The sequence below is a fragment of the Mus caroli genome, chromosome 4, assembly GCF_900094665.2.
Source record: "Mus caroli chromosome 4, CAROLI_EIJ_v1.1, whole genome shotgun sequence".
Classification (NCBI taxonomy): Eukaryota; Metazoa; Chordata; class Mammalia; order Rodentia; family Muridae; genus Mus; species Mus caroli.
In genome coordinates this window covers 88,007,628-88,021,762 of record NC_034573.1, presented here as the reverse complement: position 1 = coordinate 88,021,762, position 14,135 = coordinate 88,007,628, and the positions used below count along the sequence as shown (strand labels likewise).

General features: G+C 41.1%; 1 protein-coding gene across 7 annotated transcripts in view; it reads right to left on the bottom strand.

The window, feature by feature from the left end:
* The window catches only part of Fggy (FGGY carbohydrate kinase domain containing), a 363,123-nt gene that overhangs the window by 98,119 nt on the left and 250,869 nt on the right, over positions 1-14,135 (bottom strand). For all 7 annotated transcript variants that reach the window (XM_021159484.2, XM_029476124.1, XM_029476123.1 and 4 more), the window contains one exon: positions 6,492-6,639. In XM_021159484.2, the coding sequence (XP_021015143.1) occupies positions 6,492-6,639 (148 nt within the window). The remainder of the gene's footprint in view (positions 1-6,491; positions 6,640-14,135) is intronic.

Sequence of the window (14,135 nt, the reverse complement as noted above, 5' to 3'; positions counted from 1 at the left end):
TATGGCATGTTTAAGGCTGATCCTTGACATGGGTCACTTACAGTGAGCTTTGATTAGCTCAGGAGCTTCCAGTCATCTATCTCTTTATCCCAAGAAAGCACAAAACACTGGCTTTTCCTGAGTTCTTGCAAATTCTCAGCTGAGTACCTGACAACACAAACACATCTAAGTCTGGCTGAGCTCTGGGCTTTTGACAAGCATCTGAGGTCTAGCTAAGCTCTTATGAGGCTTCTTTCCTGACTCTGAACAACCCTTGGACCAGCACTTATCTTCCCACAGTCTGAGCAGGGAATGGCTGGTGGCACCACGCAGTTCATTAGAAAACTAGAATGTAGTTTCCTGTTCAGAGTTGTGTAATAGTCCAGAGTGGAACAGTAAATATAGTACAACCAATGTGAGCCCTGTCTGTCTGCCTGTGTATTCATGCCTGTTATGTCTCTGCGTCCATTTTCTTCTCTGCATGAATATTTCAGGAAAATAATTTATGCAAATATCTTAAATTACCACCATCTAAACAGATTATATCAATGTGAGACTAAATCTTAGTCACATACAGGGAGGAAAAGACTTTCAGAATAACTATTGCACTAGCCATTGGGCAGGATCTGGATTAGCATTTTCTGTTGTTGATGATGAGAGCTAAGGGTAGAGAATACTCATGTCTATATCCATAGGAAGTATATAGAATTGCATATTTTGTGACACACTGAAGCATTAGCAACTTCTCCAACTTGTCTGGCTAGTCACCTGTTAGTTCCAGTCAGTTCTGAGACTAACTTGAAGATACCCAGCTAGCTATTGAAGATTCAACAGTCACATATAGAATCCCCATAGGGACCAGTCAGCAGGCACGATAGATTCAGTGTCACTGGTTACAAATCCACAGTGTGCCTGCTGTTGGGCAAGCATTTCTCACTTGACAGTGACCTTGGAAAGATGTCTGGGCCACTCTAGCTTCTTTGAACCGACTGACCTCATACAATGAACCTGCTAATGCCACATGCTAATGTCCTTTCAAGTTAAGATTCGGATACCAGCGCGATTTCATAATATACAAGCTGCATATCTTCAAAGCAATGAAGAACCACTCACACTTCCACTCAGAATAAAAACAACTGCACAAAGAAATAGCAAAACCACCCCCCCCCAAAAAAAAAACCCCATGAAATCATTCTTTATGATGTTTAGCTACATCTATCCTGGTATGCATGCATCTACCCCACTTTTTTACTTTTAAAGCATTGCTTTTCTTCTCTTCCTCCCCTCTGCCCTCCTCCCTCTCTTCTTTGAAGCTGGTGGTAGATTTTCTAAAAAACTGAGAATGTCCTTGTATTCCGGATCCTCCTGACTCCACCTTTCCTATCTCTGGGATTACAGGTGCATACCACCATGCTTGGCCACAAGGAAGCCTTTCTTTTATTTTATAAGAAACCATAGAATCACTAATGTTCTCATGAAGAACATTATGATTAACCATAGTTCTGTTTCTTTTAGACAATGACAAAGACAGCTCTAACTATTCTCCATCTTACTTACCAAGTAAAAAAGAGAAAAGGGTATCTACTTAGTCCAGATAAATTTCCACTCCACCCCCACCCTCCAGCATCTCTTTTTCAACTGTACAGGTCATCAAAGGGAAGAGGAAACAGCTGGCCCCCATGGCAGAGAGATAAGTGTTGCCAGAAGGCAAAGAAAATTTTGTTCCTGAGAACCATGGGATGTCTGGGTCCTGGCCTGCTCCTATGAACTAGGCACTGAAGTAGGAGAGCAACATACAACCAGAAACAGCAAGTAACCCCAAGCAGCAAGGCTGAGAAGGACGGCTCAACTATTACAAAGGAAAGGCAGGCTCAGAGCTTAAGTCAAAGACTATGGTTAGAGTGGAAAGGGGGATGGTTGACAGGCAGGTAGCAAGGGCAGCATAGCAAAAACTAGGCTGAGGATGATCCAACCTAATGCACCAATGTGGGCTCCCTTTTTGTCATTCTCAGTGTCATTTGCAAAATACATAAACATGCATAAGTCATCTTATGGGGGGCCAGGAATCAAAAACAAACAAATAATAGGATTTGCACCTCCATTAAAATGTTAGTCCTCCTTGACATTCTGACCTTGAGAAGGTCACAGCTCCTCCTCACTTGCCAAAGAAAGACTGGAAAAACTGTTTGACCTTAAGGACTCCCTCGGTGCAGGTGACTGACCTACAAATAAATAGGCCACTCAAGGTGTGTTTTTCTAATACAGTAATTTTAAAACACGCACACACTATGTCTACAGCAGCTCTGATATTCTTTCAGCCTTTGTTGCTTTTGATGCAAGTGCCAGCTCCATTATTGCAGGTTTAGTTGTCTTGTAGTCATGGCCATTTCCACTTTCTTTCATTTAGCTGTCCATTCATCCTAATTTATTCTTAAATATAAATATATGCAATGTTTTTTATGAATATGTATGTTTCCCAGAATGGAATCTCAGCCTCATTAACTGTGTAACTGTGTATATGGATTTGCCTCTTCCTATTTATAGATAACACCCTAGTATAGCATAGTACACACACACACACATGCACACACACACATGCACACACACATTATATTTGAGAATAAGAGGTATATGTATATATAAATGCACACAATACACACACACACACACACACATTTAGCGTGGGTATGGAGGTCAGAGACAAAGTTAAGGACTCAGCTTTCTCCTTCCATTGTTTGAGTCCAGGGGCTTTAATTCTTGTTGTTAGCCTAACTTCTGGGAGCTCTACTCAGAGAGCCATCTCACGAGTCCCTTTCCCCATCCTTCCACTAAGTGTTGGTCTATTTCATGGATAGACAAAAACAAAACAAACAAAATAAAAACAAAACAGAAACAGAAAAACAAAACAAAAGAAATGAAAGCGAAATAATATTGTGTACACCAAGATAGTAGCTAATATTGACGAGGCCTTTGCTGCATGCTCCAAGTGTCCTTTCTTGTTTCTAACATGCCACACTTTTTCCTGTGGGCCCTCTGTGAAGGAGCTAGATGTATGAATTTTCCAGAATGCACCCTCGGCCTCATTAACTGCATATGTGCATTTGCCTCTTCCTATTTTCACACAGACCCACGTTAGTGGACTATGAAGAGTTTTCTTTGCATATCTTTGTAGGGCTGAGGCAGATCATCACTGCCTGGTGCACAGATGGGATTGACCCTCCCTCCAAATCCACAAAACTACCACAGCTCTTTAAAAGAAGAAAAGAGAGACTGACAGGTAGAGACCTTGACCCCATTTGCTTGTGGCCTGTTCATTCTGCCTCGCTCCCCATCAGCAATGTCCAGAGGTTGGGGATCCCGTCTGGTTACTCTTACATCTGCTACCGATTACAACAAACACATCGTTAGGTACACTAAAATCACAGCACATTTTAATTGACTTGGACACTAGTAGTGGTATGAAATACTTCTCATCTATACAGTCAGAACCAGAAACCACAGGATAATTTGCTACTAGGTAAATTGCTCATCTGCAAATTTTTTTCCTAGAGTGATAAAAGGCCGCTTTATTATTTCCATGTACCCATAAATTACCATTAACTACATATTCAGTTCTTAATATGTGTCTACAGGAAAAACTTCTGGAGCCCAAAGAATGAACTCCCTGTGGTTGTGATTCTAACAGTGTTGTTCTGACAATACCAGTTGCTGTTAACATATTACCAAGTGCTTCTCCCCACCCCTTTACCAAGTGCTTCTCCCCACCCCTTTAAAGCTGCTCTACAAATATAGGAATCACTGCACTTTTTGTATTGGTATCAGTGCTTGGCACTCACTAATTAATTAAATCTGTGTGAGAGTGTGCACGGTACATGTGCACCAGTGTTTGTAGGTGGATGTAGACGGCAAAGAAAGACATCAACCTCAAGTATCCTGCTCTGTCACTCCCTTGCCTATTCTCAGAGGCAGAGTCTCCCTGAGCCTGGGGCTAGGTTATTAGAAAGTAGGCTCCAGTGATCTTTCTGTCCATCTACCCTATAGTTCTGGGTTGGCAGACTCCTTGCTTATGGTCACACCTAGCTTTTTTTAAAAAAAAATATGTAAATGCTGTGCATCTCAACTCAAGTCCTTAAGGTTTTGGTGTTTTATTTCATTGCAATGAGTGTGGACAATAAATGTTTTGGGAATGAATGCCTGAGATTTAGGACTAGCAAAAGTATAAAGGATGTAGTAGTAATGTGGACTCTATCTAGTATATGAGTTAGAAAGAAAAACAGTGCACATTCAGGCAGAAGGATCGAACCCAATTACAGAATAATGTCAGAAGGCAGGTTTGTTCTGATGCTATTCAAAACTGAACTGAAGAGAAAGCATGTTGGGCTGTTAGTCAGAATTCCCTTTCTTCCATATTGTCTGGGTCCCCTTTTATCCCTGTACTATTGTTATACAACCTCATATAATAACATCTGATACACACCAAGTCCAACCAAGGACAGTTATAGAGGTAAGTGCTGTTAAGAAACATCAAACAAGAGGTGTGTTTATAGGACAGTAACACTTCTGTACAAAGCAAGCCCACAGGATCTATGGACATAACCGGGCCCATGTTTCCCTAGAAGACCCCTGCACCGAGCATATGCTTACTTATCTAAAGCAATGGCTCTCCATCAGCTCCTGGAATCCGGCCAAGCAGATTACACTGTCCTAACTAACGCTGGGAATTCTTAGGTCTTTGGATGCCAGGCTTGATTTTAAGAAACAGATTAAATAAATCACCAGTAACCATGGCATCTGACAGCCTGACATGCCGAGTGCTCAGGTTGGGTCTGACAAATGGTATTTAGGGCAGGTCACCAGCCTGTCACTTCAGAGCCGTGATCATTTTACCACACGGCCTGGCTTTGTTTTGGGGCCATCTCGGGTAAAATCACCTTTGAGCATCTTTAAATGTATTTGGCTTCTGCTATTTGTCCCTCTTGTTAATATATATATATTGTATTTGTATAAGTTGTTTTCCTTCCTACCCAACAGTTTGCATCTGTTGATTATCAGAAAGCAAAAACTATAGCTGTGTCTACTTTGGAGAGGTCTTCCGTGCCTCCGTGTTTGAATTCAGAGGTCCAGCTCAGCTTACTTCATAGACATGCTTCACAGGTTCCAGACAAACACACTCTTGACCTGTCCAGTTTCCTTAGTGTTTCAAGATTTTGCTTTATGAAGAGAAATTGATTATGTGGTCAACTATGTAATAAAAATGAGGTTTTGAACTTTGTAGAAGCATCATAAAACTATTTTAAACAATCTTAATGAATTTAACCACAAACCTTAAATTCCTGAAGCCAGTAGGCCTGCTCCCAGTTAATGTTGCTCCCGGATGTTAGTGGCATTGGCTCACAGACTACATTCTCACTTCCCATTTTGACTTTCCTTACACTCCCCTTCCTAGACTTGGCATTTATGGCTTCTTCTCTGGCCCATTAGAACTGAAAGTTCTCTTTCTCTCTAGGTTTAACTTGTTTCATTCACCTCCAAGCCTAGCTCTCAGTGTTCTCAATAGCCAGCCTCCTCACAGCTATAGATCCTGTCTGGCTTGGAGGTACTATAGCCTCATCCAGGCGTGAGCTTGCCACCAATTTCCTCCTGAAGTCTACAGGAGGGCTCATGATCTCTGGACTGAAAGTAGCCTTAAAGATTCTTAATAGCAAAGAGTATACATGGAAGGATCCAAGGCTCCAGATACATATGTAAAAGAGATTGGCCTTACCTGACATCATGGGAGGGGACGGAGGCTTGATAGCCAATCACAGGGGGATGCTAGTGGGGTTAGATGGGAGTGGGTGAATGGGTGGAGGAACACCCTCACAGAGGCAAAGGGGAGGGAGGGAGAGGGATGGGATAGGGAAGTTTGTGGAGAGGTAACTGCGAAGGGGAGTTTCATTTGAAATGTAAATGAAGAAAATGATTAAGAAAAATAAATAAAAAACAAAAATAAAAAAGAGCTGACTTGATCCCCCAATATTAGTTATTAATTATATTTTTAGCTGAAGTTAAATCTGAAATTCTGAAATTTTGCTATGGGCTCAGAACAGCCATGGCTCGCAGGCTTGCCAGTATTTAGCTTCAGGAAGTGGGACCATGGGTGGTAATATTTACCACTGAGGTAGTGGGTAGCCTGGAGACAGAGATGGAAAACATGACTACAAATCAGTGTAAATGTAAAAATGACATAGGCAGGACTTTCAGCCACACCAGGGCAGTAAGATGCAGCAGTAGTTGAGTACAGAAATACTATCTCGAAGGCGCTCTGAGCTGGCTTGGAACCAACAACAATGGCTAACAGATCTTTCTGGAGAGCAGCAGCAACCTGACTAAGGCAACTGACAAAAGCCAGCTCTTCTTGGCCACCTTTTCTTAGTTGTTCCCTCTTTTCCTGTCTCCTCACTTTGTGTCTTCCAAACTTTGCAACCCCTTGGCTGGCCTTCACCTCCGTGCATGGACTGGCTTTTACTTACCATGCCCTTCAGAGTCAGATCTGCTAAGGGAGACCGGTTGCCATGGAAATCTGGCCAAACATGTAAATCAACAGTGAGGAAACCCACAGGCTGAGCCTTCTTAATCAGATCCAGGTGACCATTCAAATATGCATATATACTCTGGCATCTGGAAAAGAAGTGGATTTTGATTTTAAAAGGGGATAGGGTTGAAAAGCAAATTATTCTGCAGAAAGAAACCATTTGCACTTCGATATCAGACCCAGGAAAGCAAAGAGGGTTCTCAAAAGCTTGAGCAAAGCAGCTGCTCTTATATGAAACTAGCCCCTGAACTCTCACAACACACTATCATGCCAGGACAGCACTCCCCATGGAAAGGCTTGGAGTCAGGAGACCTGGTCAGACACTGGCTTCACTCCTGGTAGGTGTGTACGCATGAGCTAGTTATTCCAAGTTCTGGAACTGTCCTCTTCTCATCTGTAGAAACATCCTACAATCTCTGTCCAACTTACCTCATAGGGCTATTATGAAGATCAAAGACCATGTATGCAAACATACAGCATTCTGTAAACTGCAGTACAACATGGTGCAGATGCAAAGGATTTATTTAAATCTGTCTTCCTAATTGTAAAAATGATGAAATGACAAATAGAGATAAATATACGCTCATGGATCCAATGAGTGAGCGTCATACACACAGTAAGGATCAAGAATTAGACATGGGATTCAGAACCATGACTTTGAAAGGCTATTGTGTAGGTTTTCCCATTTTAAATTTTAGTTGATTGAGGTGTAAAATGGTGGAATTGGAATGACCCCCTTAATCAATGACATTTCTCAGGTCAAAAGATGACAAACTTGGGAGTGAAAACAGTGCTAGTTTCAGATACTGTTTTCTATCTTCGCTACAGTTAGCCTCTCTGAATGTCTATTTCCCTATTCATATTGTAGTATAATAATACTTATTTCATAATGTAGTATAATAATACTTACTTCACTGGGTTAAGTTTTACTGTGGGACACCGTTCACTAGCTAGGGGATCTGGGGAAAATGCACCTTCCAAAGTTATGAACTAAAGATCCCAAAGATGGACCAGAAAACATCAGAGACAAAGCATGGGCAATGCCCACAGGAAATTAGCATCTAGAATACTTCTGCCAATATTTGTGATTTGCATTTTTAAAATGCTTTAGAAGTGACTTCAAGTTCATATTTTGCAATGCCAGGAGTGTCCCCATGGATACCATGATGTTTCTGTAGGTTTCTAAAAAAAACCATAAAAATAGTTTCAAACTCTCTCTTCCTCTCTATCAGTGAAAACTCTGTGTGTGTGTGTGTGTGTGTGTGTGTGTGTGTGTGTGTGTGTGTGTCTGTTCTGGAAATCAAACTTAGAGTTTTGAGAATGCCATCCAAATGCTTAACCACTGAACTATAAACACAGGTCCTGTGAAATTCTTTCAGTAAGTAAAAATTTATATGAAATTCTAATGCAAAACGTGCAGAAAAACAAAACACATGAGTGTACAAATTGATGGTTGTCTGTTTGTAACATCAGCAAAGCCAAGGGAGCCCCACCCAGTTAACTCTGCTGCAACTCTTATTGGCGTCTGTAGATTATGCTTTTAGTTCTAGTGGGGAGGGGGGGATACAATATTAATGGGGATAAAGCTCAATCATGATTTGGTAGCTCCTGCCACTCCTGGAGCATGCACCAAGCTTTCACTGTCATCCAGAGAAGATGCACTACTAAGATCCTTTACAGAAGGAGTGCTATAGGGGAAAGTCTATATGATTCTCCCACACACATTGTTGAATATTCTATTTCAGTTCAGTTTTAGGAAAGGGATCTCTGAGGCATCCACAGAAGGGTAGGTTAGGACATATACATATGATCACATTCTGGCATTCTATTTCCCAGCTCTCCCTGGTCTGGCCCAACAGGAACCATATTTATAAGAGAAACCTCAAGAACAACCTTTCTCATCAGAAGCCAAGAGTCTGCACTATTTCTAATCACTCTCCCCTTAGGAAGGGCATCAGTGCTCCCAGAGTATAATTTTTTTTTCTCTAAAGAAGTGAATATCCATAAATCTTCTCATTTGCCTTTCAAGGAATCTCAGAGTGGGAGTTTGGCTTCAGACATCTGGGTCAATAGAATCTATATGCCTAATTACTATTGATTCGTCATTGTCCCATTTACTGAGGGTCTTTGCAAACAGTGGGATTCATTTAGCCTCCATATACAGGGCCACTCATACACAAATGAGATCCCTGGGGGATGGGGCATATGCTTACCCCTCTGACTCCTAACCTCCTTGCAGCTGTGTGTTTATTCTTTGAATTCAGTCCTTCCTCTACATGCTTTTTCAATTATACCTTACCATGTGTGCTATCTGAGTATATCATTCAAAATGAAGTGCACTTGGAAGACATTAAAATAACTAATGCACATCATCATTCACATAATTTTAACCTTGCACGATGCTGTTTTTGGTTTTGACTTTGTTTCATTTTGTATGTTTTATCAATTCTTTCTCAAATGGCAGTCTGCTTTCTTCCAAGCACAGTACCCATGACCCCAATTGGATTGTTCTCCTTCCAAATAGGAATGCCAGGCTCATATATCATGTCTCAGAGGGAATCCCATTGGGGATGACACAGAACATATAGACTCAACAGTCCGAAAGCAAATTCATTGGTGTGCAAGAACAATAAAACTCGCTGAGTCCAGGCTACTCTTTTGCAGTGGGGTTCAGTAGTCTCTATCTTACACGAGGCTAGGAAGATTCCAAGCAGAGCCTGTGCCATATGAAATGTCAGGTCATTAACAAGTACTTCATCTCCTTTGCCATTACAAGATTGTATTTCAGGTTGTATTGCTTATAATCGTAAATGCAGACAGTGTCCTCAACCACTGTTCCCGCTCACCCACCCCAGATCAATTCATTCTTCAGATCCCAGGCTTCCCTTCCTTGTGTGCTTTCTGCCTTCCAGCACCAGATCACTATTGCTTCAACTTTTCTAACCCCTCTCCAGATCAATCTCTTCTGCTAGTCCTTGAAATATACAAGTTCTTCCAGAGGCATGCCTTGGAGTACCTTATTACTTTGTTTATGATGACCATATTCAGAAGCCAAAAATAAGAATACATGTTGTGGCTGAAGCAACAACAACAACTATACCACCACCAGCACCACCACAACCATCACTGCCACCAGCACCACCAGCACCAGCAGCACCAGCACCACCAGCACCACCACTGCCACCAGCACCAGCAGCACCAGCAGCACCACTACCACCACCAGTATCGGCACCGGCACCAGCACCAGCACCATCTCCACCTCATGGAAAGAAGCAACCATACTGTCTCTGGTTCCTTCTTCACAGGCATCTACTTTTCCCATTTTACTGACACTCATTTTGTATCACTTCAGCCTGTCTTCATTATTCTCTTCCTTAAGTCCCCAGAACACTCTATTATTTTTAATTTTTCTAATCCTTCTCCAGCTCTGTCTCCTTTCTTGCTGGTCCCTTAAATATATTAGTTCTTCCTCTAACCTACCTTTGGTACCTTATTACTCTATTTACTCATTTACATCACTGCCTTTCTTTTATTACTCCAGTTATCATATAGTGCTGATATGGTCCAAATACATATTCTCATCTCCCTGACCATGCAATCATTGTTTCAGAGTCTCCTTTGCTATCATCTAAAGCCCCTTCTGAGCCTAGGACCTGTTATTGCTCATATTGCCATAGCTACCCGTGCTGAACACAGCCTCCGATTCCTCTTGGCTGCCTTCTTTGGTGCTGCTTCGTGTGAGGACAGTGGGAATGATTTCAGTATTCCCAAGGATGTTTTAACTGTATCTAGATGTATCACACCAGAGTAACAGTGAACTTGAAGAAATTGATTCTCAGGGGCATTATGGGTATGAGGAACCAATGTGAAAACCAAAACCAAAACCAAAACAAAACCTGAGTTTCCCTAAATGAAATTCCAGAAAATCCAGGGAAAGCTGAGAGACTCCCTATCACTTGCATCCAGCTGCAGTGGCCTTCACTGTGTTTTCTGTGTCCACCAAGCTGACTACTGCACAAGTCCTAGAGACTTGCCGTCCTTCCCATTTGGAAGGGCCCCTCTCAAGCATTATGGCTTTTTCTGTCCCTTCTTCTAAGGCACCACTGCAAGGACAACATCTCCTATTGTCCCAGTAGCCTTTGCTTTATATTTCCTAAGTTACCATATTATTTTCATTCAGAATTTATCAATTTCATACTCTCTCTCTCTCTCTCTGTCTGTCTGTCTTTCTCTGTCTCTGTCTCTCTATACTTACATATAGTATAGTATACGCTATACTATATGTAAATGCACATATTCATATATACATATAATTTCTATAAAAACAAGTTTTTGTTTCTTCTCTCATCTATCCTAAATGCTCACAATATATGTTATAACTGACAGTTCTAACATTGTCTCAGGTGTCAACCTTGACATATCAGGCCAACATCATCTACTAAAAGATCTGCTATCACCAGGACTTGATTCTGAGACATTTTTAGTTTAGCTACTATAGGAATCCAGACAAAGTGAAGAGCTGAAATGTCAATCAATGGTAAGTGATCTCTGTCTAGCAGAACACCTGGGTATCTGGCTTCACATTAAGAAAGATGGTTGCCAGGTACATGGATGAACACATCCACTTGTTTGCTTAATTTATAAGCTCTCAAGACATTTCTTTCAGAGATGGGGACTAAAAGGATTATGGTAGATCAAGAGGATCTGTTTATTTTATATTTGTTTATGTATACTTGTTCCTAGAATTTCAAACAGGATTTGCTGAAGCTAAGCTATGAGGGGAGATGATCTGTTTTAGTGTCTTCAAAAGGTCCCAAGTCACAGCAAGGAGGCCTATGGATTTTCCTCCTTTGTGAAAAGGCAACTTTATTTTAATGGTGTTCTGTGTATTTCACTCTAAGACCTGAAGTATGAGGATATTGTGCCAAGTAGATCTGGTATGATAAGATGAAAGCAATAAGGTAGAAGAGAACTAATTTTACTCAATAAATATGCATAAGAGTCATCAAAATACAGCAAGAGATGAAGTCAAGCGCATATTTGGGATTACTTTGAAATAGATGGCAAAGCAGTAAAAGACTGCCAGTGACCTAGCTGTGATGAATACGAGTGACGCTGGAATGAAACCAAACATGTTGGAATGTGAGGAGACAAAGGGAGACCCAAGGTGCTGATGCCACGTGCTGCAGAGAATGTGAGAAGTGAGTCTGTAAAGTGCCTTGTGCATTTACCTCAGCATGAGTCACTGAAAAAAATCAACAGCAAAGCTTTCATCGAGTTGAATGCTGCAGTGTTCAAACTAGAACAGGCAAAGGAGGAGAAGAAAATGACTAAATAAAGACTAAGAATATAGGAAAACTGTTGGAGAAATTTAGCTTTAACAAGGGAAAAAGAACAGGGAAGTGGTAACACAAGGTTATCAGGTTTGAAATCCAGGTCTGACTCTAGGCTAAATTCTAGCAATCACTGCTTCTAGACTACTCAGTGATGTACAGGCTCTGAGCTTGCATGCCAATCACATTTCCTCCTTTTCCTAATTAAAACATAAATGAAATGGGGATCTTTCTGTAGAAGAATATTCTAGAAGCTATGCTTCATTGTAAGATCTATTTATTCTATGTTTCTATTGAGCATTAAATATTTACATATTGGTATCCCTGAGGTATGCATTAATATTACAACACCTGTAAATAAATTAATCAGGTCAGTACTGTTGTGGTTTTGAAATCATAGTGGAGTCATGGAAAGACATCGGTGGTAGAATTGGCATAAGAATCAATATCTTTAATCCTAGGCCCACAGTTCTTGCAATTGCACACACCTGTCATGAGAAAGTAGGCAGGCTACTGGAGACTGGCCTCTGGGGATGAAAGCCACTGACCTTCTTTCTCTTTTCATCAGTGAGTAAAAGGTGTAGTTGTCATTGCCAAAATTAAGTTTAAAAAACACTTGCTGCCAGGAGGCTCATGCCTTTGATCCCAGCACTTGGGGGGCAAAGCCAGGTAAATTTCTGTGAGTTTGAGGCCAGCCTGGTCTACAGTGTGAGTTCCAGGATAGTCAAAGCTGTTACACAGAGAAACCCTGTCTCAAAAGACAAAACAAAACCAAACAAACAGAAACAAATAAACAACAAAGCCACTTGCTATGTTATATCAACTCCCTAAAGTAAAAATAAATTCTGAAGGGTCCGAGGCTAATCACCCAATCGAATCCCACATTGACACACCATAGTTGGTATTTGAATCCAGATCTGAACTCAAAATTTGTTCTCTCTCTCTCTCTCTCTCTCTCTCTCTCTCTCTCTCTCTCTCTCTCTCTCTCTCCCTCCCTCTCTTTTTTGAGGGGGGCAGTTGACTATTGAAGTCCTTTAATAATGGGATGAAAATTATGATCTATAGTTATAAGAAGTCATGCACATGAATATATCCTCAACAAAACCTAGTACACAATCTCAAAGGTTCACTGCTGATTTGAAGTTCGGAATTCTTGTCCCAGGTTATACTATGCCAAAGCTGTTGTGTATTGGTTCTAATGCTCCCTGTGTTAATTCAGCTCTCAAAATCACAGAGGAACCTGTATTTCTGCACGGAGGGTCCCTGCCTCCAATTGGCTATGATTGAGAAATAAAGTTACCAGCGGCTAATGGCTGGACAGGGAGACAAAAGTGAGAATTTTAGGTTTCCTGGGCAAGAAACACAGGAGAGATAGAGAAAGACAGTACCACCATCTGAGGAAGCGAGAAGATCAGGCAGAAGGGTGGCAGAAGACAGCAACAATCATGTAAGAACTGGGGAATGAAGCAGAAGAGGTGTCCAGAAGAGTCTGGGCAGCAAAGATGAAATATAGGTAAGTAAGTTAACTCAGGAATTTCAGAGGAGAGTGTGTGTTAGCCAGGTAGAGGTAGGAATTGGCCCAGCCATTGTGCTGTCAATGTATATGAAAAATATTTCTATGAGTGTGTCTTACATTCATAAATCCAAAACATTTGGGCAGGAGTAGAGGAAGCATGTGTACCCGCCAGGAAGTTTAAAGTGGCTTAATATACTACCGCTTCACTAAGCTAATGAAAGTGCCAGGTGCTGAGACTTCACAGAATAAGCCTTCTTAGTAGTCATGGCATTGCCGTGACTCCTAGGGGAAGGCTTGGTAATACATCTCTTTTTCTATACCCTGGGAGCACACTATTTTAGTGCAACATGTATGGCATTTTAATATTATAGGCAAGCTATTCCTTTGTGATACAGAAGGAATGGTTTTACTATTTGTATTTTATTTTGTCAATTCTATCACAAGTATATATCCTTCCGTCTGCCTCTCTATCTTCTATACATGAATTAGTCATCTATCTACCATGTATCTATCGACTGTCTATCATCTATCTCTATCTATCTATCTATCTATCTATCTATCTATCTATCTATCTATCTATATATATCCCTATCCATGGAACAATTAATTGATTCAATAATCCCTTGTCTTCCCAACCCCTACCCTTAACCATCCTTACCACTCTGGCTTAGTTGTATTACCTCTCCGGCCTATATAGGGTTTTCACTACAAATGACACAGCAACTCCAGTGAC